This window comes from Oreochromis aureus, linkage group 12 (genome assembly GCF_013358895.1).
Source record: "Oreochromis aureus strain Israel breed Guangdong linkage group 12, ZZ_aureus, whole genome shotgun sequence".
Classification (NCBI taxonomy): Eukaryota; Metazoa; Chordata; class Actinopteri; order Cichliformes; family Cichlidae; genus Oreochromis; species Oreochromis aureus.
The window spans coordinates 12,438,147-12,465,958 of NC_052953.1; the positions used below are offsets into that span (position 1 = coordinate 12,438,147).

The window sequence follows — 27,812 nt, forward strand, 5'->3', positions numbered from 1 at the left end:
CCTTGGAAGTCCTCAGTCTGACCTAAGATTTTACCATTTATATCTATCTGCTCCCCTTGTGGTTATGTGTTTGAGGTATGTGCAGATTACACTTTTACATAAAAATTTATTCTAGAAAGAAATAAAATTGATAAATTCACAAAGCTTAATAGGATTTACTTTTCGTACTGCTTGACTTTGTGCCAGCAACTTCATAATGAAACAAACAAAAAAAAACAATCAAAGAAATGTCTAAAATGACTACCTCTGAAATTTGTTCCTATGCCTGTTCTCATGGCGAAATGGTTGCCCCACAGTAACAAGGTCCCTAGTTTGAACTTCCTGTTTGTCTGGGACCTGCGTGGGCTTTCTCTAGCTTGTTGGGTTAATTGGTGGTTTCAAGCTGAATGCGTGTATGTGAGAGTCTGTTGCTGTCTCTCTGTGTTATCCCTGCTTTAGACAGGCGACCTATCCAGGGTGTACTGCGCCTCTCACGGTGTTACAGCTAAAATTAGCTCCTGCTCCCTAAACAAACTTAATTTGAATAAGTGGATAAGAAAATGGATGTTATGAGAGTTTCCTGTGCAAGACAGATATGTCACATTTTTTTCTACATGTTACATAGGAAACCAAACTGAAAACACAGACAGTCACACATTTTAGAAACAGTAACACTGCCAAGTCATATCGATCATGAGTCTTAAAGGTACCCCCGGCCCCCAAATGAGCAAATGTCAACTTTTGTTCTCTTAACAAATTTTATTTGAGAGAGGAAATACAAAACATGTCGACATCTAAAAATAAGTCTTAACTGACACATTGATAAGAAATAATGGCACGAGTGACAGCACGATTAAACGGCAGTGCTGGGGAAATGTTAAGGTCTGCTGTTCACAGAGGGCTGGAGGGAGTTTACACACAGCTTAAACTGAAATGAGTGAATACAGTAAGTTGAAAAGCTGCACATGTAGTGTACAAGCCGACCGTTTTACACATGAAATGATGTCACCGACACAAACATGGGAACATTGTAACTTACAGTACTGATTGATTAGTTTTCAGTCTGAAGTTATAGTTTGGCACATTAAAATCAGGTATTACAGATAAATTAAAAAAAAAAAAAACTATGAAATTCTAAAGCCTGGAGGGTTTGCATTAGTTTTAGCTGTTGGTTATACAATAAAGTCTCTAGTCTAACACATTTAGGAAAACCAGATTTAAGAGCTTTCCTCATCATGGTTTACCACACGTATCTATCTCTGTGGTAATATTTATAATTATTGCATTATCAGGCTGAAGCAAACAGGCACTAATGGTTATTCAGAGGTGAAGGTGATGGGTGAGTGATGAGTAACCAACAGAAAAAATGAGAAGCAAACTATTTGTACCTTTAAGTGAATGAGTTCAAACCCGATAGCAGAATAAATGGAAAATAATGCATTGTAAAGTTTTGACCTGTGAGGTGAAACTCACAGTTTGTATATTATGTAAACACGTGTGTGACGGTAAAACTACTCGGTACCACTGTCACTGTCAACGCTGAGGATAACAACTAAGAAGGCTAAATAGCAGATAAATGATAATCATCCAGTATTCAAACATTGACTTGTTTTTTACCCACTCCCACAAGGAGACTAGTTTGAATGTGGAGTCTTGAAGAGACAGAGCCGCCAAACAGCCGATGGATGGAAGAATGGAGGGAAGAAGAAGAGATGGTAGTGTGCACATAGATGTGGTTCTGGAAACTGGCTCCTGGTGGGTCTGCAGAGTGGCAGGGCTGGACAACTAAGTGTATGCATGTGTGTGTATGCTTTATGTGTACGTGTGTGCTGGTGGCTTGGATCACAGTGCTTCCCTTCACCTCCGACCCTTTTAGTCGTCCGACTTCATCTTCATCTGTGCCTGCATCTGCGCGATCATCTCCTGCATGCGTCTCAGCTACAGAAAGAGAAAGAAGATGAAAATAAAACCCCATTGAAGTTTTTTCAAGCAGTGACCACTTTCACATCAGTATGTTTCATTTAGTTTGGTCAGATTTAGGCAACCAAACTATCGATATAAACTTATCAGAAGGTCGTGGTCTGGGGTTAAAATACACACATATCTGCTGATTCAGTCAGCCTTCTTAGAATATTAGCCTGTGGCGAAATGTAATGTGCGACTTCAAGACCTGATGTCTGCTTCAAAGAATACTTCTCCTTTTTTGTACTGGGAGGACTAATAGCCATAATGTCACAGCCCAGGAAACAACACACACCCAGAAAATATTCATGTATTAACAGAAAAGAAAAAACAAGCCTTATTTCTCTTTAATAATAAAATATTAAAATTGTTTTTAAGCTTAAGAAATATCACAACAGTATAATTCACTCAGTATTTAACTAGGCTAAAGCAGCCAACTAACTGCCATCTGAAACAGCGCACAGAATAACATTTTGTTTACACAACAAAACAATTATGTGCTTGTTTAGTCACCATTTACTTAAATAGAGAGTATTTATATCAGCTATAATATAAAGAGCTTAAAAATAAATAAAGCAAACCAATAAATGAATAATGGCTACATGGGAAATGTTAAAGAGTAAAAAGCACTAAAACGAAGCCAATATTTAAAACTAACATTGAGGATGCACTACAGAAGGATCACAGGTGTTTTTATTAAACAGCAGCTCTCCTGTTAATATCTCTCGCCCTCTTGTGGCAGAGCACAGAACTTCAAGCAGTTCAAGCCAGATTACTTTTCCTCAGTAGGTGAAATATGGTTGTTTCTACAGAACTAAGAGACTGACATGTCTGCTACTGTACAGTATTATGTTGTCTAAAACAAGGGAAGATGGCATCTTGCTGCAACTGAATTACCCATTTAAAAAGTCTATATTTAAGTCTTCGTGTCTAAGTTTACCTTCGACATTTTGGCTTACAAAGCTTTAGTTTAAGCCTCCTGTGGGATGTTAACTCTACCCTCAGCTCTGACTGTAAGGAAAATAAACCCTGTAGTGTCAGAAAATGTATATTTAACCCTAACCCTAAGAATGTATTGAGCTATCCGCTGAATTTGCCTGAAAACTTAAGAAAGACAAATTTGACATTACTGCACATTGAACTGACCCGCGATGCATTATCCGATCATTGAATGTGACACAACTCAGAACTCCTAATCAGTTCTCAGTTGACGACTATTTCCAAGAACCTCTCAAGTAAATAACAATTACTTATTCATTTACTCTGGGACCTTTTAGGAATCTAGGGAGTATCACAGGTCATTGTGATATTTCCTCCCAGCAAAACCTCTCACGACATCTAAACAAATCAGCCAAACAAACGATCCCTCTGGCTTTGTGGCTTCGGTTCCTAACGTTACTGAGGTTGTTCCCACCATAAAAAACACCCAGGCAGGAAGTGATGGCATATCCTGCTTGGAGACATTGTTTACAAACAGCTCTGATTGCACTCCACCTGCTCACTATGCCTGCCCTGCGGCAGTAACAGAAAAAGGCCAATCAAAGGCAATCAGGAAACAGGTTATGACCTGATGACATGCAGGCTCAGCGGCCCATAAGGTTAACAATGCATATCGAGTGAAAATAAGAATGTTTTTGCGTTCCAACATACAACCAGACAGAAAAACAGGCTGCTTTCCTGGTTTACATTTGCAGCTTCTAAAACTGTGGTCATGACCTTTGAAAGCACGTTATGTTACAGTGCTGCAGGCTCAGTGTGATTCTGCATTTATACCTGAATATACACCGAGTGCCAGAGCTGACTTATTCAGACATCAGATCCTCGTGTGTTGTCTGAACATCATGTCAGCCATTTTTCACCCTGAAATATTCTACTGAACTGTTTTCAAGATGAAACGATCAACTGAGCCTTTCTACATTTACAGATTTATAGCTCACAGACATGATTTCACTGGGAAATCAGGCTACTTTATGCTTTTTATTTATGCTTTATGCTTTTCATCTGTGTAGTTCTGTTACTTTAACAAAAAAGAAAAAAGAACAATGATAGAAATCCTTTTTTTTAACCTGGAAACACACACATGAAATTATGTTGTGAGTGCTGAATTGAAAGCCTGGAACATTGATTTAGTTTGGACAAATGTGAAGCACTGTAAACAGCCTTAGCCTTTATTGTATTAATAAAGTTTCATTTACTTATTTTACAAAAAAGACAACGATTATTAACCTCTATGTTTAAAAAAAAATTATAAATCCTAATTCTTTTGATTTTTGTTAGCGCTAAACACACAATGAGGAATTGGAAATAAAGTCCTTAAATATCACAGACCTACAACTTAACAGACAATTCATTCTGGTAAAGATGAAGATGTTTTTGACATGCGTGAACTGTGGGGTGAGTACTGTTACATTTTATGTAAAATTGTATTTTTCATTTTTCATTTTTTGTAGGTGTTGTTAATCATTGCTGTATTATATAAAGAATATATATCTATTTGTATAGATTGAAATTTAAATTTTAACAAATCCAGTAGGGTACAATGTGGATTACAATTGGGGTCTTAAATTATTTACCAAAGAATTCATTACATGCCCCATAAATGTTCCTTTTAAAATTCCAAGTTAAACGAGTACAGTCTTTGGTGATTATAAGCAGCCATAACAACATTACAGTATTCCACATAAACCTCAAACCGAAGGTTTACAGGTCAGATTATTTCTCTTTAAAACTGAACAGGTTTCTATGTCGTTTGCAAAGAAAATGAAAATTTGTAAATATACTTGTTATGATGTAAGACTGAAATGTAAGTATTTGCTAAATTATTCACACGTGTCTGTGCCTTAAATGAGTGAAGTGAAAAAGCGCCACAGACTAATATTATTTAATTCTATTTCAGACTGTTGAGGTCTGTGTGTACTGCTATTCACTTTTATTGCTCAAATACACAAATCTGCTTCGTGTGTTTTTACCTCTGCCTCCTTCTGTAGCAGGATCTGGTCCTTATCCAACACATCCTCATCCACAGCTCTGCAGGACAAATGAAGCAATTAATATTATACTCCTTGAATGAAACAGGAATAGCTAATGTGTGTTTTGCTATATCAAACAGGATCCCACCTGCCCGCTCTCTTCAGCCTCTCTGAGCGGAAGTTCTCATAATGCAGATCCTGAGTTACCTCTTGGAGGTCTTGCATGTGGGTCCTGCAATAGACAGACACCAATCACATCTTCAAACACTAGAGGGCAGCAGAGCTCAGAATTTAACTTCATCTCTGGCAGCGACAAGCTTAACATGGTAAAAGTTCTGGTTAGGTTTTAAAAGACTTTACTTTTCAAATTATAACCAAAGATACTCACACAAGCATGGTGCGCAACTTCAGGAAGTCATTGTGCTCAGGATTCTCCACCTCTACTACACCCCAGGGGTACAGACGACCACGGATCTTCTTCCCCTTCACTTCGATAAGCTGGTTGGAGCCAATGACAGCAAAGGGAATGCTTGCCTGGGAAAGGAAGTTAAATGTTAGTGGACACCCAAAGTCAGAGGAAAGGCTATGGAAAGACATGTGGAAAATAAAGGTATCAGAGAGGAGCAGTTCCAGTGAAGGGAAGCAAAGATGAATGGGAAGAGAATGGTGTATCACTGAAACAGCAGAGAGAAATGGCGGACCTCCTATGGTAACAGCTGGCATTAGCTGAGTGTCCCTCTCTCACCTTCAGGACTCTCGTCTGCTCTTTGAACTCCTCATCCTCGTCAGAGTCGGCATCAGGTAGCTGATAAATTTTTATCCCTTGTTCTGCAATCTCATCCAGGATCTGAGAAGTGGAAACGAGAGAAACTGAGTAAAGAGGCCATGCCGTGGCGTCACTGTGATCCTGAACTCTCCCACTGTGATGGGAATCTCAACTCGAGCCCAACAAATGTGCCACTGCAAATACTACAAGACGGGTCAGCTTGACCTTTACCAACAGGGTACTGCAGCAGTCCAGAAAGCCAGATGTCACCTCATTTGAACCGTAAAATGTTCACATTGTTGCTACCAATGAGGACCATTTCATTTTTTATTAAAAACTCTAATCATATATCCTAACTAAAGCAAAATAAACTAAAACAACATCAATGCAGCTGATAACTGCAGCTGACCACTTCAGCTCAGCATATAGGTACTTCTGCAGTTCATCCAAACACATTTTCTCTGGAAAGACCAATGTCAACTTGTTTTTCAGGCTGTCTGTCAGCATGATTATGGAAAAAGGAAAGAGAAAAATATTTCAATCTTTATGCGGATGCTCTTTTTAGAATGAGCTGACAGAGGATCTGCTCTTAAAGCACCCGTCTAGTCTTAAAATGGTGCACTGGTTCATAGTGCATTCACAGTAAACTGTGAATTATATGTAGAAAATAACAGCCGCTGTCCCATAAACAGAAAATAAGGAAGCTCTACTGAGTAATAGGAGGGTGTGAGTGAGCACCTGTTGTTGCAGCAACACATTTAATTAAAGACCCCTGTGGAGGAGAAGGAGTTGAAACAGAAAGGTTAGACAGGTGAAAAAAAAAATAGCCTGTGTGCGCGTCAAACTTCCAAAGAGTCCGAAACAAAGATCTCGCCCTCCTTTATTTCTTCTCTGACCGGTGAAGAAACAAGCTGAAACAAAGGAGCTTTCTTCTCTACTACCGCTGGGACAGATGTCAGTATTTATTATTGTAAACATCAAAGCTGCATTTTGCTTTTGTGTTCCCGAGAGGAGAATTTTGAAAACGACAATGCAATCTTGTGTAATGGTGCCAAAAAATGTCAAGCGCCGTTTTCCTGACTTTTTTGGGGACTTTCAAGTACTATAGTGTATAATAGGACAGTGGTGAGTCAGCCAGCAGCCTGGGAAGTGAGTGCAGCTTTTCCTACAGAGCGCAGCTCCTGTTTAAGTCCTTGTTATGGCTGTCGCTTGTTTTCTCAGTGAGCTCTGCGCGCAGTGTATGTGAGATAGTGTGTGCGCGGCGGAGAGTCGGGTATTGTTGTGGGCCAGATCTAAAAACAAACAGGCTTTGCAGGACCGAGAGGAGAGCGTGACACCAGGCTAGAGCCTCAGTTTCTCCCTCATGTACTCAAACACCAGATTTACAGGGACCTTCTACATGGAGGCTCGATAAACATCACTCTGGTGGGGGAGCGCACAGAGAATTTTGGGAAACTATGCACTCAGCGGGAAAATAAACATGTGTGACACAATGACAGGAAAAAAATGAAACAAACAAATCCTGTAAAACAAGTAGATGAGATTAGACACAAATGCATATGTGATATGTGATAAAATAGAAACAAATCCAACCAAAAAACGTGAACTGAAGAACCGATAAAAACAGAATAACACAGATTTTTTACAAATGCAAAGTACAATTAAATATCTACAAACCTGATCTAGTCATTGCGCAAACACAAGTCTGTTGTCTGCCATCATCTGTTTCCAGACCTTGTTAATCTTAAATGGCTGTTTACCTGAATTATTCTGTTCTGTAACGTGTGCTTAGCACATGCTGAGACCTATAATCAAGACCGCTAATGGATCATGTGATTTCAAAACCACCACTCGCTCCAAATACCTGTTGTCTCCTGCCGATTTACTGTACACAATGTAGGCCTTAATCCCCAACGCTACACCAGCCTCTCCTTCTCGTAATTGAGTATTTTAGTTGGCACGGGGATACTGGCAGTGGGAACCAAGTTAACTTTATGACCATCATGTCAGGCCATAATACGCCACACACACCCACCCCACTGTTATGATTGGCTTTAGTGGTTTGTTCAATGCTGTCAGAGCGGCAGACAAACAATGCAACTCCAGACTCTGCCTGAGCATTAATTAGAAAAGGAAGCCAACAATTTATCATTTTACATCTTTGGCTTACATCACAGAATATGAACTGATGTTTGTAGAAAGACTCCATCATGCTCGGCAGCTCTGAGTCCAGTGTGAGGGTATGATATGATATGGTACTTTTAGGTTTGAAGATAGGTTAGAAATGGGACAAACGGCAGGTGAGTCATGCCAGACGTGTATTTACAGAGAAAAGCTGGTATCACTCAGTTCTTGAAATAGCAGTATGAAATATACTGTAACAGTTATGTACAGCCCAAATATAGCATACCCACAGGTCTATACATAGATATAATTACACAGGGTGTAGTGGTGGGAGATGTGACTAAGCACTTTTTCAACTGCAAAGCAGGTTGAGCCAAGACCTCCAATCATAAAGAAACAAGATGCAAACCCATCATTAGAGGGATTACAGTTTCATCTCTTAACCTGCTGAGGGAAAAATATTTTCAAGATTTGTTCATTCTTCTAAGCTAAGCAAAAAAAGAATATGAATGACTCAAACACCTGCCAAGCTATGAACAAACATCACTGAAAGGAAACAAACACCAGCCAAAGAAAAGAACACAGAAACAAAAAAGGGGATTGTGGTGATCACTGTAGTTCTGACATTCAACAGGTGACTGCATGCACAAGCAAACACTCCCAACTATTAAAGGTTTTTTCGTGTGATTGCTGAGGATAGAGCTGAGTCTCTTGGTTTGGTCTGATTTGTATCCAATAAAGTCAAACTGTGGCATGGAACAATACTTGGAAGGAGAAACATGGAGCAAAGTATTCTTGGGAACTCAACAATGCAGACATAGAAGGAAAACATTACAGAAAGCCAAAAGGGATTAAAAAAAAAAAAAAAAAAAAAAAAAAACTGCATTTCAATTCCAATCAACCCTGACCAAGTAAGAATCGGAAGACTAAAGACCAGACCAAGAGCACTTCAAATAAGGTTTATGTAACCTTAAAGATGCATGCCAGCTTCTTCAAGGGAGCTACGGGAATAAAACAGTGCATCCCTGCCATTAGAAGCAGGACATCCGAGCAGCTTTCAAACCTTCTTTCATACCAGAAACAGCTTAAACCTTATGATGCACTATTCCAATTTCTTCATTGGAGACTGAGAGAAAATGAACAGATTTGTTACAACTGACCCACATGGAGGGTCGCTGCTTGTTATGAGATTCAAGGACAGGGGTCCCTTTTTTTCAAGGCTGAAGACATTATTAAAGGAAAATCCACAGTGTGCCTCTTGTAAGACTCCAGTAGGTCCAACTGTGTGTAAACTACTGCTTGCTCTACACCTTATAAAGCCATGCACTTACTTTAATGTTGAAGTTTTACTTTTCTGAAGGAAAGAGCTAATACAGGAGTACTGTAAAGGTCTTCAAAGGTCAACTGGAACTAATACTGGCATTGGTATTTAGCTGTTCATTTTAATAGTAAAAAAAAATGTTAGAATCAAGGTGAAAATTGTCAATGGGCGAGCATCTTTTATTTCACTATCTTTGTGTACTGGTGCCACTACACAAATTTCCTTAATACATTACAACCTTATATAAGAGATGCTTGAAGCAAAGACTTTAAATTTTTTTTTTTTTCAATTAAAAAGGGTATTTATTTTTATTTCTAACAACAAACGCAAATGTAATCAGTAAATGTGGTAAAAGATGAGCTATAGCGGATTTTCACACTGGATAAACAAATATTATGGTCAAAAACATATTTTCTGTTAATGTGTTTCAAGTCACAGTAAATCTCAGCAAAATAGAGTACTGATGGGTCTGATGATGGATTCCTACTTTCTGCGTGACAAACACGGAGAAATATGAGCAAGCAGCAATATAGTCTTACAAAAAATAAAAGGGACAGTACTGTTAAACAACACCATGATAAACAATGGTCAAAAAACTGATGTCTAGAAAGGTATGACCCCTTCAGACTTTTCCAAACTCATAACAAGACTTCTAATTCTCTCTCACAAAATCAAAGCACATGGCTTTTAATTAAATATGTCAACAAATATTGACACTTGTTACAGAGTACTGAACTCGTATCTTTGTAATTAATATTCCAGAAAACATACCTTCACATATAAACTTCCTTCTATTTAGCTTCCAAATACAACCTCAAGACACATGAGACCGAACACTTTTGTCTTGCCAGGAAACGCCTTTCAGCTAACCGGCTCTCTCCTGCCTGCAGGGAGTCTGAGGGGGTGAGGGAGCCCCAACAATACCTGATCTGAGGGGGTCGGAGGGGGATTTAGATCTCATACCAGCCATCTAACCAAACACGCACACACACACACACATGCACACACACACCTAAGTACTAACATACTGTGTTCAACTACTATAATCTGGCGTCAGTAGCAGGAACAGAGCTTGTATGTTACGTGCATGGAGCCTTGTAGCTCAAGGAGGTCAGTGATTCACCAAAATAAAAGAACAACAACAAGACAGGTTAAAAAAGCCATTTTGACCGGACAATCTACAGACCAAATCCCCCAGAAAGTTCCCTTAAAAGTACAAAACTAATTGTGACACACAGTAGCACCAGTAGAACACCACAACACACACAAACACTTTCTAGAAATATTTTGCTGGTCCAGATTTGAATGTTTTAAAGTGAGGTACTGATGTAAAGTACAAAGGAAGTCCTACAATCATAGTACCAAGAAGGTATCGTATGAGTAATAATGAACACACAAACACACACCCACCCACACTCCTATTGTCTGGGCTAAGCATTAGTACAGTTAAGACCACCCACCTTTCCTTTGATCAAAGAGCATACAGAGAGATACAATTGAGCCATTCACGTAATCTTGTATTTATGTGAGATTTAGAAGAGGACAGGCACAACCACAAACCAAGTTTTGTGACTTTATTTGCTAATCAAAAGGGACTCAACAGCTTCAAGTGACTCATCAGCAGTAAGCCAAAGTCCAGAAATGATCTTTTCAGATTTTTAACGCTACAGTTGACCCACACTTTCTTCACTTGAAAGCAATTAATCGTGTGTAACAGAGTTGTGTGTTCCATGAGACAAAAGGCCTATTTATTATTTTAAAACCTTTGGAGATGGGGAACGTGCCCTGGCACAATGACCAAAGGAGGGCATAAAAATAAATATATCACCCTGTTTGAAACACTGGAAGGAAAAGGACCAAGCACAAGCTGATCAGGGCCTAACACAAGGAACTTGCAATCACCCCATAACCTCACTGATAAGGTACCAGTCTAAGCCTGCACAATAAGAATTTAAATTGGAGCTCATCAGGAAACTCACATAATTACATATCATTAATCAGGTGTGTATAATTAGTTCAAAAATATGTTTTTCTAGAGTGACATATCTGACTACTAATCATGCTTTGATTTTGCCATTTAACTAAACTTGGTTTAAACGATTAAAATTAGAGAGATAAAGTTTTAACACCAAAAAAAGAGTTGAACAAGTTAAGTATGATCACTGTTTATGAAACATACATTTTTTTTTAACTTTTAATGAAACATACATTTTTGTATTGAATTTATTCAATAATTCTTTTTTTAATGTATTATTTTCTTTCGCCTTTATTTTGGTGACATCTAGTTTTACAGGTGTTGCAAAAAGAATCGGTGTAAAAAGCTGCAGCTTCAGCCTTTTCAGTCAACTATCTGGATTCTTTCAGTTTAGGTCAATTTTTTGTTGTCAATGTTTATTTAATCTGGTTTCTGTGTCTGGTTTCTGTCACTTTAAAAAAATATTAATAGTGATGCAAATAAAAAACAGTCATTATTATTACTGACTGTGTCAAAACTGGTAACGTGCACCAGTGGAGAGCTTATTCACAAAGTAGGAGTATGGTGGAGGAGTTGGGGACATGGTAGTAAGTAACAAAATGCTCTGCGAACTGAGACAAGGGCAAACAGAAGGATAAGGAGAAGAAAGAAGAGGAGATGAGGAAGACATGAAAAAGAGGCTGAAGTATTGTTTGCGGTCTACAGGCTTGCGCGAGAACAGAGGAGGAGCTGGGTTCTCTGGCCTTCACTGACCTCTGACTTTAGTCTTCACACAAAAGGAAAGAAAGCTCACACAGTCACAATCAGTTTAACACAACTTTCTTACGCCTTTGCCTATAGCAAAGGCATCCATATCCACTCTTTTACCTTTTAGTGCAAATTCCTCACACTTTAAATATGCTGATCACTTCCAAAAATCACAGACTGGGATTTTAGATGTTTTCCCTTCGTTCTGGGCAGTGTTTGTTTTAGGCACATTTAATCAAAGGATGAAAACAACACAGAGCGACTCGTAATTTGTTTGTGAGAGGTAATTCATCAGTGCAAGCAGCTGACCCAGTTTACGTTCACATAAATTTTATACAAAAATGGTGGTTGTTGAAATCAGTCAATTTTAGTGTTGTAGCTACAGAAGGGAAAAAAATAGAAATATGTGCTCTATTTTTTCGATAAGAATAAAGGTCTTTATTCTTTTTTGCTCATCTGGATTCCACTTTATACCAGCTGTGTACCGTCCTCTTCTCTCAAACAGAAAACAACCAGTAAAGTACTTTCAGGCTAAATCCCCACACAGGATATGACTTTAGGGTCCCAGACTGAGAGGATCAGACCCTCAATATACCCTCCTCAGGGCAAGTTATGAGCTAGAGACCACAATGACTCTGGTGAAGGAAATTGGCAATAGAACAAAAGTAAAAAAAGAAAAAGAAAAAGAAAAAAAAAGAGGACAAAGATGAAGGGCGAGAAAATAATAGGCTGGTTAGGGAAGCACTGCCAGGAAAGGAAGAAATGGTTAAAAAGCAGGCAAATGACGAGTGGTTCGGTGAACGATGTGACGCTTGTTCAATTTGTTCTTTGAGCCTGAGCTGTGCTACTTGTGTCTTGTCAGTGGAACAGTCTTGACACGTTGCAGGAAATTTATATTGTTCTATACAAGCTGTTTCCCACTAATAATAGGGGAAAGGACTGTACGAGCCTTTGAGGGAGGGGAAACAAATTCTCCAAGCGGTGAGAAACTGCTCTGCAAAAAACAAACTAATAAATTGTGTGGGAGAAACACTGGAGGTTATCAATCATTCTCCAGCATTCAGCTTTCTGGCAGGTTCTTGGCTGATAGTGCTCTGACCTCAAAGGAAGGCCTTGGTGCCGTACTGTACAGGACTGTACAGCAGGAGTCAGGCACGTATACCTAAGAGCCACTTGAACTAATCTGATCAACCCAACAAATACTCACGTCCATTTTCCTGAGAGACACTTAATAGAGATTAATGGGCATTACTATGGCACGTCAAATTTCTAAACATGCAAGAAACCAGATTACTGGGTCAGATATGTGAAATATCCTGAATTCATTGTAAATTAGTCATCATTTTCATTCCAACATAATTTCCTATGTAACGAGTGATGAAGAGATCTGCTGCCCAATTTCAATTTGGACAATTTTGGACCATTTTACTGTCCCTTTGACTATTTGAAAAAGAACGTTTGCGATTTCACCAGGACTGCCAAACTTGTACAGAGTAAAAATCAAGTCCTGTGTCCATCTGAACTGAATTTGATGGCAATGATCCCAACACCAAGTAGGACTTTCAGGGAAAAACAGATTGAGCATCTGAAAGCAGATGCACTGGGAGCTGAAGAGAGGTACAAAAGGAGGCAACGTTGAAGTGCATAGAGCCCACACTGAAATCAGATATGGTTTTTCTTTTTTTTTTTTATGGGCAGAGATGTGGAAATTCTTGATCTCACCCAGTACATGATTCATTTTAATGTAACTCAAAATGCTGGAAAGCAGCAGTAGAGTTTATGTGCTTCCACTTTCTAAAAGGAGTCTCTTGTTCACTGGTTCATCAGTTAAATCAGTACAATTCTGTTCAACTTCAACTGTGTTGTAATATTTAGTAACAAGGATGCACATCCACAGACACTTTGTAAAAAACAGACAAGTAATAACTTATCAAACTATGAGCAACATACAACAAGCACATACAAAACATGTATCTCTTCATTAGGAAATAATGTGCATCTTTAACCCTTTATCTAATTACAAGTGCATCTTGTTGTTGTTGTTTTTCTTTATTTAAAGACCAAAGACTGTAATATTGACTCTAAAAAGTGCAGTTTTGCAATCATCAAAGTAGGGCATCCTTGTATATATGAAATACACAAAGCCCACATAGAAGCGCCACAGCAGTTTAGTCATTTATACAAAGATGGAGATAAAAGTTGTACATGCCCAGATTGTGAACAAACAAGAGATAGTACGAATAATATGCCTTCCTAAGAGACACATGGTGCCATTTTTAAATGTAGGGAAGATAGCTCACTAATCCTCTATATTTCCTGTCAATAATAGCTCGTCCAGGGACTCACCATCTTTAGATAGGATTCAGTACATTTTTAATAACTATGTAACTAAAACAAAAATGATAAACCGTCTATATATAAAATGGTTTCAGTGCAGAAAAGCATGTTTTCTTCATCACTTTAGATGCTATAGATCTTACTGGGTGTGGGTATGCATGAGTTTGACAGTTTTGTTAAACTCTGCAGCTAATTGCTGCTCATTGTACAGTGGGAATTGTCTGTTAAGGGAACACTTAGCAGAGCATGTGAACAAACTGAAAATTTAGCCGAATGGAGGTCAGATGAGAGTGATACTGTTACAGTATTTCCTTAGAGTCCCTTACTAAAGTTGAGCCAAAACTCTGATAAAGACAGCTGACCTGCTGAAGGCTGGCAGCTGGAGCAAAAAGCCAACAAGCTTGGGGGTTTCCTTCAGCTTGAGGTGGGGGTCAGCAGTGGCAGGAAACATGGTATTTTTAATCTTAAGTGCCAAAGGAACAGACTTGAGGTTTGAGTTGCAGTTAAGTGCAGTTATTGAGTTTTCATGTGCGCCCACTGTTAAATCCTGCTGTCTCAGCAAGTACAAGAAGAAATGTCCTGAATGACCAACTGTAACCTTCTATTTGCTAAGATACTGCATCGGTGATTTCAAGAAATTTAACAGCCCAGGATTTTAACAAAACAGATTGGCTGGTCGGGAGAACAAAGCAGAGCTGGACTCCGGTCAGCCGATCAGCCTGACGCCTGCCAGACCACCGGCTCCGAGACCTGAATGAGAAGCAGGTGGGAGGTCTGGGCATCCGGGGAAGGTGAGGAGACAGGCTGACTTTCAATTAAAGAGGGCTGACAGAAAAAAAAAGTTATTAGCAACTGAGGCACAATATGTTTTTTTTAACCAGGCTGCAAAGAGTGGGTCTTTTTCTCACTTAATCATTTCAACTACAAAAAGTGCTAAAATTCAAATAGAATTTCTGATGTAACTTCTCAGAGTCTGAGGCAACATTTTTACATTAAAATCATAGAATTAATTACTTAAAAACAGAGAAAAGGCCATATTATCAACCAACTAGTTCCAATTTTCTCTGAATTGAGACAAAAACCACAGAAATAAGGAATACTTAAGCTGTCTCACAGATGTAAAAAAGGAAATAAGACGAGGAAATAAGACAAGGAAAGATGAGGAAAATCCTACTAAATCATCTTAAGTGTGAGACGTTATCAGCTGAACACACTGCTGTGAAGTGTGTGTGATGAGTGGTACTATGATGTCCTTCCCCTGTGGACAGCAGGAAGCTGAGAAGCGTGCAGGCAGGCAGGCAGACACTTGGGTGAGGTTCAAGAGGAAGTATCTGGGAAGTGTTGAAACTGGATGAAATGTGCTTCATCTAAATTATATACGACAAACTTTCCTCAGTCCATCCCTCCTACTGTTTCCTCTCTTGGTTCGTCCCTCCCTTTACTTTGAAACAATCTGAATTGTTATAGTACATCATCAGAAACGAAAAAACTTAAAGCCGTTCATCAGCACAATTACAGAGAGAAATGCACGCATGCTGTCTCACACAAACGCAAAAAGGTCTGACACGCTAAGCTGCCATTAAAGACAGATAAGCTATATACTGTTTTGTTCCAATCTATGATTATAAGCCACTTTCTAATCTGGGCGTACACATATATCTGCTAATTGGATTATCAGCGTCTTTGGTAAGTGGCATTTGGGCTTTGTGGTAGTATTCAAATAAAGATGATTACATGTGGTACAAATACCATAAAACAGACATTTTAGGATTGAAATTATGTGTCTGTGGGTGTAAAATCAAACCCACCCTCCTCTTCAGGCGATCCCTCTCCTTCAGAGTCAGTGTGTCAGCCTTGGCAATGACTGGGACTATATTGACTTTGCTGTGGATGGCCTTCATAAACTCCACATCCAGTGGCTTTAGACTGGGAAAGAAGCAAGAACAAAGAGGGCAATTAGGACACAGTGAAAAACTGTTTTGAAATGACAAAAATGATAAAAATGGACAAAAAATAACTGCCTTTCACAACATATCACAGTACTGAGAAACAAAGGAGAACTGAAATGTGTAAAAGGAACTCAAGTTAATCAAAAACACTGATGCTAAAGATGTCATAAACAGCAAGAGTTGTGTAGTTTTGAAATACCTAAATTAAGGAAGTTCTGCTTTAGAACCACCAAACATGATTAAAAGTAGTGTGTTAAGTACAACAAGTCAGCTCATTTCTGGTGCCTTTAGTGTTGTGTCGGTGCTTACTTACCCATGTCCAAACGGAGAAATGAAGTAGAAGCAGCAATGCACTCTGTTGTCCACTATGTGTCTGCGATTCAGCCCACTCTCATCATGGAGGTACCGTTCAAATTGATTGTCGATGTACTGGATGATGGTCTTAAAGCTGAAATCAAATACAGAACCCCCCGTCCCAAAAAAACATTTATCTGCACCAATAAGGAATTTGTTGGTTTTAATACACAACTTATTTTCACTCCAAGTTAGATTTTCTCATACACAAAGAGCAGGTTAGAACTGTAAAACACCTGTCATGAGGTTAGAAGGGTCAAAGTGAAGAAATAGTTTCTCAGAATAAGGCCAGGAGATACTTCCACTGAATCGAACACACAGGATGATATAGATCTTCAGAAACCTGCTTTAACTCCCACAAAGACCCTTTAGAGTGTAGTTTTACATGTCAGGCAATAGATCACTGATATTATAAATCCTCCCCGTTTATGACTGAATGAATGAATCATTTCCAGTTGAAGGGGTTTATGTCCCTGTAAGAGCTGGAAATTCTATGGAATCAACTTAAAATGAAAAGTTTTGTTGCTGTAATTGGCACACCGTCTCAACCTCCCTAACAACAGCAGCGTTACGTTTTAAAAAGGAAAGAAGGAGAGCAGCCATTTTCACACCATCTGTTTCTGACTCATAAGATAAAGAATGTAGCTGACGGCTGCAGTTTTATATCTTCTAGCCAAACAGTCAAATATGAAAATCAACTCGTAGAATGAATATCATTCCTATTTCTGTCAGTGTTAAACAAAGCAACCAAACATATATAATGTTATTATGTTTAAAATCATGTACTTCTATCAGTTTTAACTTTTAGTTCATCTCAGTTCAGTAGTCCAAACTGTTGTCTGATATTTACTGTATGTCTTTAATTTCTAAATAGCTCTTAAAATTTATTTTCATTTATCTACTTTTTAACATTCATTATCTAAATGCTAAAAAAGTGACACACAAATCTTACAGAAAGAACTTAAAGGTAAGTGAAAAAACTTTTCCTTTTCGATATTAAGTGTGGAGTTGTTATGTAGAGGACCCAAGAATGTAAAAATACAGTTATGCCAGCACAATTAACAGGAAACGTATCCCGGACAGAGAGCCCACGTTGACAGTAGGACGCCCCACATACCGACACATTACAGACGCATACACACACGAAGTATAATAGGAGACATGGGGAATGCAGGGGGAGGAGAGGTAGGAAATAAGGAGCCTGAGAGAAAACTTGGAAAAAAAAAAACCGCGCATTGGGGACAGGTGGGGAGGATAGGAGATCACACTGCGCACGTCTCAAGTTGTTCTAACTCCCCCACAACAACAAAAAAAACACAACAAAAACACACCAGTCCTGGCTGTTGATGGCATCGCCGTATCCAGGAGTGTCAACTACAGTGAGACGAAGCTTCACTCCCCTTTCTTCGATTTCCACTGTTGATGCCTCAATCTGCACTGTCCTCTCAATTTTCTCTGTAAAGACAAATCATAAGAAAAATTGCACCAGATTTGCCCCAAACTGTTGGTTTTGCCACATAAGAGAGATATGTGTTTTCTGAACTGTGAGGGCCTGGATAATTGTTGTCAAGCCAGAGCCTAAGTCCTAATCTAAGTCAAGTCATAAGTAGGGCAGGGTCACATTTTGAGACTGCAGCATTCTCAGCATTCCTCTTGAAATAACACTTTGCTGGAGACATTGCAGGAGAGCCTTTTTCTAATATTAAAGTGTGCATGTGTGTGTGTGTGTGTGTGTGTGTGTGTGTGTGCGCGCATGTATGGGAGTGTGTGGGCATACCTGCAGCACCAGGGATGTAACGTTCAGGGTAGAGATCAGTGAGAAACAGGCTGTTTATCAATGTGGATTTGCCCAAACCAGACTCCCCTGAAAAACAGAGACTAAACTATAAATCTCTACTTTCAAGAGAAAACATATGGACTACCTCAAACTTTTTCTGGTGCACCCGACCACTCACCTACAACCATGAGGGTAAATTCAAACCCTTTTTTCACTGATTTTCGGTGCACTTGGTTTGGGAGGTTAGCAAACCCTACATAACCTGCAGCATCTGGAAACTGTAGCACAAGAAATACAAATATTCAAATAAGCTGCAAACTAGTCAGAAGTATATGTGATGTTTTGCATTTAGGGTATAGCATAGTATCAGTATGTTACGTGACATTTTTCTGCTTGTTTCTTTCACCCGATAAATCCTCTAAACAACTCCTGCCTCATCATTTTATGAAGTCTAGGTGTAAAATTGAAGTGTATAAGAGAGAGATTGATGATGATGATACATATCACTGAGAAACTTTAAACACACAATAAAGCCAAGCCATGAAACAGTTGCATTTAAACAGGATATCCTCTGTGGATGCTTGTGAAGGCGTGTGTGTTTGAGATTACAAGTACCATGGCCTTTAATCACCAGATCCTTATTAGAAAACCACCCACCAAAAATCTGTCATAGTTTAATCTAAACTGTGATGTGAGGAACTTTCTGCCATTTACTCACCTTTCCTTTCTCTCCAGACTGAGACATCGCTACTGTTTATGTGATGTCTGACAAGCCTGCAGGAGGGAGGGAAAAAAAAGATAGAGTGGTAAATGACATTACCTAAACTTTCCTCCTGCTACCCATTGTAATGATTCAGATAACGTTTATGCATCATACATAGCTATTCAGTTGAGTGATATATATATGTATATATACATACAACTTTTACAGAGTGAAAAGTTTTATCAAATTAATAATAACATTTTAATAATAACATTTTTTGTAGCCTAAAAGCTCAACGAGGCCTTTGTTTTTCCTTATGTTTTAAAATGTTATTGCTGTTGTGACTTACACCCTTATGGTTAAATCAGTTGTTCAAGTTAAAGCCTGAAAAAACACTGATATCTGTTAAACCACCATAAAAAAAGTGGCATATTTATACTGGATTTATGCTGAACAGCTGAAAAAATACCCATTTAACTTGAGTCTCCTTCGATTTTCTTATGAAAAACAAAATGTAAAAAAGAAATAAATTCAAATCTGCCAAATCATAAATGTAATCATTTACAGTGGCTTGCAAAAGTATTCGGCCCCCTTGAACTTTCCCACATTTTGTCACATTACAGCCACAAACATGAATCAATTTTATTGGAATTCCAGGTGAAAGACCAATACAAAGTGGAGTACACGTGAGAAGTGGAACGAAAATCATACATGATTCCAAATATTTTTTACAAATAAATAACTGAAAAGTGGGGTGTGCGTAATTATTCAGCCCCCTGAGTCAATACTTTGTAGAACCACCTTTTGCTGCAATTACAGCTGCCAGTCTTTTAGGGTATGTCTCTACCAGCTTTGCACATCTAGAGACTGAAATCCTTGCCCATTCTTCTTTGCAAAACAGCTCCAGCTCAGTCAGATTAGATGGACAGCGTTTGTGAACAGCAGTTTTCAGATCTTGCCACAGATTCTCGATTGGATTTAGATCTGGACTTTGACTGGGCCATTCTAACACATGGATATGTTTTGTTTTAAACCATTCCATTGTTGCCCTGGCTTTATGTTTAGGGTCGTTGTCCTGCTGGAAGGTGAACCTCCGCCCCAGTCTCAAGTCTTTGCAGACTCCAAGAGGTTTTCTTCCAAGATTGCCCTGTATTTGGCTCCATCCATCTTCCCATCAACTCTGACCAGCTTCCCTGTCCCTGCTGAAGAGAAGCACCCCAGAGCATGATGCTGCCACCACCATATTTGACAGTGGGGATGGTGTGTTCACTGTGATGTGCAGTGTTAGTTTTCCCCACACATAGCGTTTTGCATTTTGGCCAAAAGTTCCATTTTGGTCTCATCTGACCAGAGCACCTTCTTCCACATGTTTGCTGTGTCCCCACATGGCTTGTGGCAAACTGCAAACAGGACTTCTTATGGTTTTCTTTTAACAATGGCTTTCTTCTTGCCACTCTTCCATAAAGGCCAACTTTGTGCAGTGCACGACTAATAGTTGTCCTATGGACAGATTCCCCACCTGAGCTGTAGATCTCTGCAGCTCGTCCAGAGTCACCATGGGCCTCTTGGCTGCATTTCTGATTAGCGCTCTCCTTGTTCGGCCTGTGAGTTTAGGGTGGGACGGCCTTGTCTTGGTAGGTTTACAGTTGTGCCATACTCCTTCCATTTCTGGATGATGGCTTGAACAGTGCTCTGTGGGATGTTCAAGGCTTGGGAAATCTTTTGTAGCCTAAGCCTGCTTTAAATTTCTCAATAACTTTATCCCTGACCTGTCTGGTGTGTTCTTTTGGACTTCATGGTGTTGTTGCTCCCAATATTCTCTTAGACAACCTCTGAGGCCGTCACAGGGCAGTTGTGGAGCTGTTTTGCAAAGAAGAATGGGCAAGGATTTCAGTCTGTAGATGTGCAAAGCTGGTAGAGACATACCCTAAAAGACTGGCAGCTGGAATTGCAGCAAAAGGTGGTTCTACAAAGTATTGACTCAGGGGGCTGAATAATTACGCACACCCCACTTTGCAGTTATTTATTTGTAAAAAATGTTTGAAATCATGTATGATTTTCGTTCCACTTCTCACGTGTACACCACTTTGTGTTGGTCTTCCACGTGGAATTCCAATAACATTGATTCATGTTTGTGGCTGTAATGTGACAAAATGTGGAAAAGTTCAAGGGGGCCGAATACTTTTGCAAGCCACTGTAGTTTAAAATACTGATATAAATTTCAAAACAACTGAAACAACTTTTTGAGTAGAATAATTAATTATGTTTTCGAGGTTTTAGATAATACACCAACATCCATGGATGGATGGATGGCAGTAATGTTGCCACAAAAATTAACCACCATATCATGAAAAAATATATTATAAAGCTGTGCTGTCACATTGATTTGTAGGATCCTAATAACCTCAGAGAGCTACAAAGAAAGGTGGCAAAAAAAACCTGTAGTAAAAGCAAAAACTTTGATATTTGACCATTTCTTTTTATGCAATTAGAAAAATGCAAAGCTTATACCTTATATCGTTGCAAAAAGACCAAAACATGTAGTCCAAGTTCAGATGCCGATGGCCACACCATTGTTAACACTATTACTCTCACTGCAGAGGTTATAAAATCTGCACAAGTATCTTCCCAGACTCTCATTAAGCTGTTACATTATTGCCTGCTCATTGCTCCTGGCTCTCCCTATGACCCTGAGCAGACGATAGAGCAACAGCCTCATTTGATAAATTCGCTACATAATGACTGAGCAGGAAGAACAGGCTCCATTTTATCACCAACACACTGGGTCTTGACAGGTGGAGTGTGATAAGCATTAGAAAGAGGCAGGCTCCCGTGTGTTGCCAAACGGAGATGCACTCTGGTTATGTAATCTTTGCCGGTGGAAAGACGTGGCATGGGAACCTGATTTGACCGTGGCATTTGACAAACACATTTGCGGTCACCTGGGGAACCATTTCATACTGTTAAATGTATTAAATGTATTAGTTGGGAGTAGTCTGTATCTAGATCAAAGTGGGCAGCGATCTGTCCTGCTGACAGGGTGGTTTCACAAAGCACACCAGGAGAACAATGGCTGTTTATCCCTTTGGTTCCTGGAGCCTTTCCTATATAGGGCAGCTGGGCTTACAGAGAAGGGGAAACACGTGCCTGAACCCTGAAGACATTTTAAGACCAACCGCATGCAGGACAGTAAGAGGGAGACTCAAACCATTTAGAATGGAGCAGTGCTGAATTAAGGTAAAGGGGCAATCCAAGTGATCAGAGACCATATGAGGCCTTGTCCTTAAATTCATCAACTTAAAAGCAATCTCCACGGAAACCTTGAGTCCCTGGATTCATGTGGATGTTAATTGGATGAGTGCCATCCACATAAACATTGTCGACAACCAAGCACTCAACAATAGCACTCCCTGATGACAACAGCCTCCTCCCTGCTGTCATACCACTGCTCTGAAATTGCTTGAATTACACTATAAAGAACCAGAAACCTGAATCCAGCCTCCAGTCTCCAGATACCAATCCAACCCATCTATGCAGCCATAAAGAAAGGTAATTCTGTTAAAGCACAAAATGAGATGATAAACCAAAGACATGTGCTGCCGCCAACCCTCCAACATCCTTATACAGACTTTGTGGGTCTCAAATAGGACCCCAATAAAAACATGACCAATGAATCAAGGCACCAACATTAAAAGACACCATGTGTACTCACACAATGGTGAAATGAATACAGCCTCTAATATAATTGCATCACGTAATGCTTTGGAATGAGAAAGGATGACTGGAACAAGCTAAAGATTCAAAGATTCCAACCTACACTTTTGAGTTCCCAAGGATCGACTCTTTCAGACACAGAGGCCAAACCAAAATCTCCCATTGCCTAATCCTTGGTGGATCAGAGCTACTCTGGCTGCACCGGAGGAATAAATACAAAATTAAACTAGAAAAATTTGCATTTCCTGCGAAAATACTGTGTGGATGCTGTAAATTAAATAAGTGGTTTAACATTTACTATAATGATTTTAGTGTATGTACATATGTCTGCATGTACCCTCTCTCTCCTTCTTAATAGGTTGGCCAATCTGAACATTGTCACACATACAATTATTAACATCTGTATATTTTTTTAATAAAGAATTATCCTAAATCCATATTCTTTTGACTTCTGTATTCATCATTCCCTTGTGAATGTAATGATACATTGTTTGCAGAGGTTTCATGTGTCACAGTCAATGAATGTCGCCCATATGTAACATCCCAATCGCAAATAATCAAATCCATGACAGAATTTTGCTCAAGTCACCACTAAATACAGAGTGAAGGATTTGGAAACAGGCCTGGCAAAAACCACCTGCTTTTTATTATTTTTGCAAGTACTGTTAAAAATGAAAATTTTTTGAATACATTAGGAAGACAGGAAAATTTAATAGACAGCCAATCAGCGGCCATACATCCTGAAAGAGTAGCAATACATTCAAGAGTTCTGAAATGTTACCCTCATTGTGGCGCAAAGCATCAAAAGCAGCTTTCTGACCATGACTGGTAGTGTTAGAGTATCAGCGCCTGTTTTTTTCCTAAGGAGGCTAATGAGAGCTAACCACTTTTACTGAGGCTTTAGTCTCAGAAACTGCATGAAAGGCCAGCCAGCACATAAATATTGCTGGCACAGTGCTGCCATGTTTGGAGCATGTACACATCACCCACAGTTTGAGGAAGGTTGAGCAAATCCACAAAGACACTACACACACTAAACACCATTTGTCTAGGCTTCTACCTGCAGGCAGGTGCTTCAGAAGTAGACAGCAAACAGATCGTGACACAACTGAACCTTTTTATGTGCAATATGTTTATTTCAGTCTTTTCATTTTAGAATTTATTTGATCTTATTTTCCAATGCAACATTGGACTCTTTTCCAAATATTGTAAGTTGTGGTTTGAAAAAAAAATTAAACTATCGTGGCTGTCAAATGGAGATTGGTCACAACTCATGACCTACAAAATCATTTGTTTCAGGCCTAAAAACACAACAATGGCCATTATTAATGTGTTTTTACTGTTAATGAGTATCTGAGTTAAAGCAGCAGCCCACACAAGTCCACTCAGTTGTTTTGCACACATACACACACTCTAAGTGTTATTCTTCTTCAGGCTCTGTGGGAACCAGCATTAGACCAGCAGCAGATTAATTAAACCGGTCCAATATCTCAGTTGTAATCTCTCAAAGACAACACTACAGGACAGACAGGCGGGAGGCACACTTCAATAATACACTCTTAATAATGGCCATTTAATCGGCCAGGCTGCTGAGCTGCTTACATACACATACAAACTGGCATCAGCGGGCCAGACATGGGGGAGATTAAACAGTTAGAGCCAAAAGGGAAAAATGCCACCTTAGAAAGCCAAAGTTGTTGGCATGTAATGCATTTACAGTTGATTTATTGGCTGGAGTGAAACCACGAAGGACCAGCAATGCTAGAAGAACTATTCACCTTCCCTGACAGGCAGTGTCAAAGGTCTGCAGACTCGCTCTTCTTGGATTAAGGCTTCTCTGAACTTATTAAAAAAGATGAAATAATGATTTAACAATGTGGAGACTTTATGAACTCAGTAGCATAAGAACAAAAATGGTAAATTACTGGCAACTGATCAAAGCAACAGGAACCTCAGAGCAGCTGAGCATAATAAAGTGATGTTTGGCAAAAGACCTCCACACGTAGACAATACAACACACAGAGAAGGGGGCTTGACTGTAATTAAGCAGCCCTTGGGGGTCTGAAGGTAGGAATGGTGGGCCAAAGTGGTGTAATAAAGACATGATACAGGCTTTTAAGCTGTGGTTTTGGAAACACTTTAAAAATATGAGCCCACAGAGAGGAAAAAAAGCCACAATTGGCGGAATAAGAAAGCCTTTCGACCACAGGGAAACCACCAGGACTGTTCATAACACACACAGAGTTTAAAGCTTAGGATGATTTATGACAATGAGGACAACATAGGAAATTACTGAAAACAAGTGGGAGCCATTCAGTAAGAAAATATTATCTTTATAATACTCACAGCTGCTGTACACTGGTGCACAGTTAAAGGTGCAGGTAATATAACCTGTTGCTCATTTCCTCCCATTAAATCTCCATAATAATATTTGTAGAAAGCCTTTTATCGAATCACAACACAAATTCCACACTGACTGATTGTAAAGTGCATTAATTTTTAAACTTTATTTCAAAATAAAACTACTTTCTCCAACATCAGAAAGCACTAATCTTCTCTATAGTTGTCTTACAATATATTCAGCCAATATTAGCCAATCAAAGATCTGTCTCTATACATTATATGCATAAAAACATCATGTAGAAAAAGATGTTTGGGTTAATTTAGAACTGCTGTAACATAAAGTCACGAAGTCCTGTTATGAAGCTTTGAGCGTTTTTACTGTCATCATTTTGATGTTTTGAAGCTGGAAGTTAATTGGCTAATAGCTTGAAAATTGCACGGCTAATCCTTCTTTCTGACACTTAAAATCATCAAAATTAAAATTCTCTGTGTTTCCTTAGGCCCATTTTCCCATAGACCACTGTAGGACTGATGTTTATTGGAAGTCTTTTTGACAGCCAACTACAATTAAGGGAAACTAACAGGCCTGCTGGCATTTAGAAATGCTGCAGGTTTAAGGCTTAATTTTTCACACTCAAAAGGTTTGCTTCTATTTCATACAAATGGTGGTGTAAAGTCATGCTGTGTATTAAAGGCAAGTTTCTAACTAGCTGTACATATAAAACAAACTGAAGAAACAGCGTTTATTCTGGGTTTTAGCAACACAAAATAAGGAATATCTTAATAAATCCAAGAATAAAACAAAAACCTCATCCAGATAAGCCTGAGCTTATGGATAACATGGGTAAATTAAACATATGCCCTCAATATTTGAAACTTGAGGCATTCTTAACAATAATTTTTTTTAAAGTCAGGGATGGGGGACTCCAGGCCTCAAGGGCCAGTGTCCAGGCCCTTGAGGCCTGGACACTGGCCCTTGAGGGGTTTTAGATAGCACCCTGAATCAACACACCTGAATCAAATGATTAGTTCATTACCAGAAAATAAGGAAAGGTATAGGTCACTTTAAAAACTAATACAAACATTTTGTTTATAAATGTGGCAATCCACATTGATATAATTTGCTTATAATTTGTTTTGGTAACAAGACAACATTACTGGGTCAACTTATTATCTTCAAAAATGTGTCTGTTTAACTTTACATCAGTGTGTTTGGCACTGTAGAAACTGTTAAAACTGTGTTCTCCTGTTTATTCAAATTGATCTTTTTAGGACATTTCAAAAAGACATTATTGCAAAAAATTCACATTATGTAAAAACAAAAACAAAAATCACATTTTGACACAAGTCCAGCTTAATTGAAAAGTATCCTGCAGTTTCACATCAGCGGTACCTACAGTCCCATTTGGCTCTGCTGGTGTGAATGAAGCTTTGTCTTTCCATTCACACCAGCAGCACAAAACGATCGGAAACATCCCTGTGTAGTTTCAAACAAATGTGATCCCTGTTGGACTGTGTTAGTGAGATAAAGTCGGAGGAAGGGGAAAGGTCAGAGAAAGGTGAAGGTGCTTGATTTGAGCCATGGGGCGTCTTTCATTACGGGAAGATGTTGTTCTTTTAATATCAAATTGATCTCTGTCCAGCTGGCCATGAAGCCTACTTGTTTTCTGTAGTAAGGGGCAGCTGCCGCCTTGAGATTACAGCTTGCAGAGTCTGCCATAGTGCTCACCACTTAACAAGAAAGGAAGTGAAATATGCATGTTTTCCACCGAGTCCAAAACACAACAAAGATGGATGATAATTCTTCAATAGTGGCCCTCAGCCACATCTTAGACAGACACATAATGAAAATGTGTTATCGTTTCCCTCTGTTATTGTTAAAGATGTCTGAAGGCAAAATTTACTTTTCTGGAAATGTGCTTTATAACCAAAGGTCACGGAATAATCGCATGTTAGAAACCAAGTGCAGAGGTCAGGAAGGGTACACAAGAGGAATCTGGAGTAAAGTTCTTTAATGGCGCTGATTTATGAATTGATTAAGCCTGGTGAAGTGTAGCAAGCTTCCCAGCAGTTGGGCCATGGGGTAATAAATGAGGTCAAAGCAGTGTGTAGCGCAGCTGTTCTTCAAAACATGAAGAAGGGGAAGTGTTTATTTGGACAGTTGTGTCAAATAATGAAGGAGAATTTAATATAATGCTTTAGTCACTGGCCAGGGGGAGTCTGAAACGTGTGTGAAGGCCTCAGTGTCTGTAACAGTCAGATGTCCACCACACCCAGTCTGTCAGACACTTACTGAGTTTTCCAAACATCTGCTACTGGAACAATGACTTTGCAATTTGCCTGTACCCAGCTTAAGTAAACATAGTAGTTCCTTAAATAGTTTCCTCTTTAAAAACGTGCTCGATAAACCGACGTTGGGTCTAATAAAGCGATGAAATTGTGTTACATGTCAAACTTTAGCATGCAACAGTTGCTACCGCGGCTGGTGTCATATTGCCAGCTAGGCTTCAAACTGATTGTCCGGTTTGTCTCCCTTAGGGTTCCATCGACTAGTCGCTACATTGCTTAAAGTTAAAAATCTATATATCATAATAACAGCAAACAACCGAGCAGTACCTTACCTGTCCGTACCTTTGAAATGCTATTAATCCACCGGAGCGTTTCGCTTCTCTCTGCTGTCCCAGCCCAGGAAGGGAGACCCGGAAACCGCTTCCCTGAGTCCGCCCTCGTCCCAGTGTCTTTTCGTTACCAACGGCTACCGTACAGCGCCACTGACGCCATTTCGGCTCAAC

General features: G+C 39.2%; 1 protein-coding gene across 1 annotated transcript; it reads right to left on the bottom strand.

Moving 5' to 3' along the window:
- Window positions 1–718: 718 nt before the first annotated feature.
- Window positions 719–27,771, bottom strand: zgc:63587 (uncharacterized protein LOC393431 homolog). The gene is made up of 12 exons (XM_031727977.2): window positions 27,642–27,771; window positions 18,979–19,034; window positions 18,439–18,538; window positions 18,261–18,347; window positions 17,815–17,938; window positions 16,443–16,577; window positions 15,989–16,106; window positions 5,656–5,757; window positions 5,299–5,444; window positions 5,059–5,142; window positions 4,911–4,968; window positions 719–1,917 (listed from the first exon to the last, which is right to left on the bottom strand). The coding sequence occupies exons 2-12, from the start codon at window positions 19,003–19,005 to the stop codon at window positions 1,852–1,854; spliced, it is 1,047 nt and encodes a 348-aa protein (XP_031583837.1). The 5' UTR covers window positions 19,006–19,034; window positions 27,642–27,771; the 3' UTR covers window positions 719–1,851.
- Between the last annotated feature and the right edge of the window lie 41 nt (window positions 27,772–27,812).

Bases quoted from the DNA above. Each gene is read 5' to 3' on its own strand.
- zgc:63587 (XM_031727977.2), bottom strand. From the start codon at position 19,005: ATGTCTCAGTCTGGAGAGAAAGGAAAG. The intron at 5,758-15,988 runs GTGGGTTTGATT...TCCACTTCTCAG, and splicing joins GGGATCGCCTGAAGAGGAGG to ATCCTGGATGAGATTGCAGA. The intron at 5,445-5,655 runs GTGAGAGAGGGA...TTCCTTTCCCAG, and splicing joins AGCAGACGAGAGTCCTGAAG to GCAAGCATTCCCTTTGCTGT.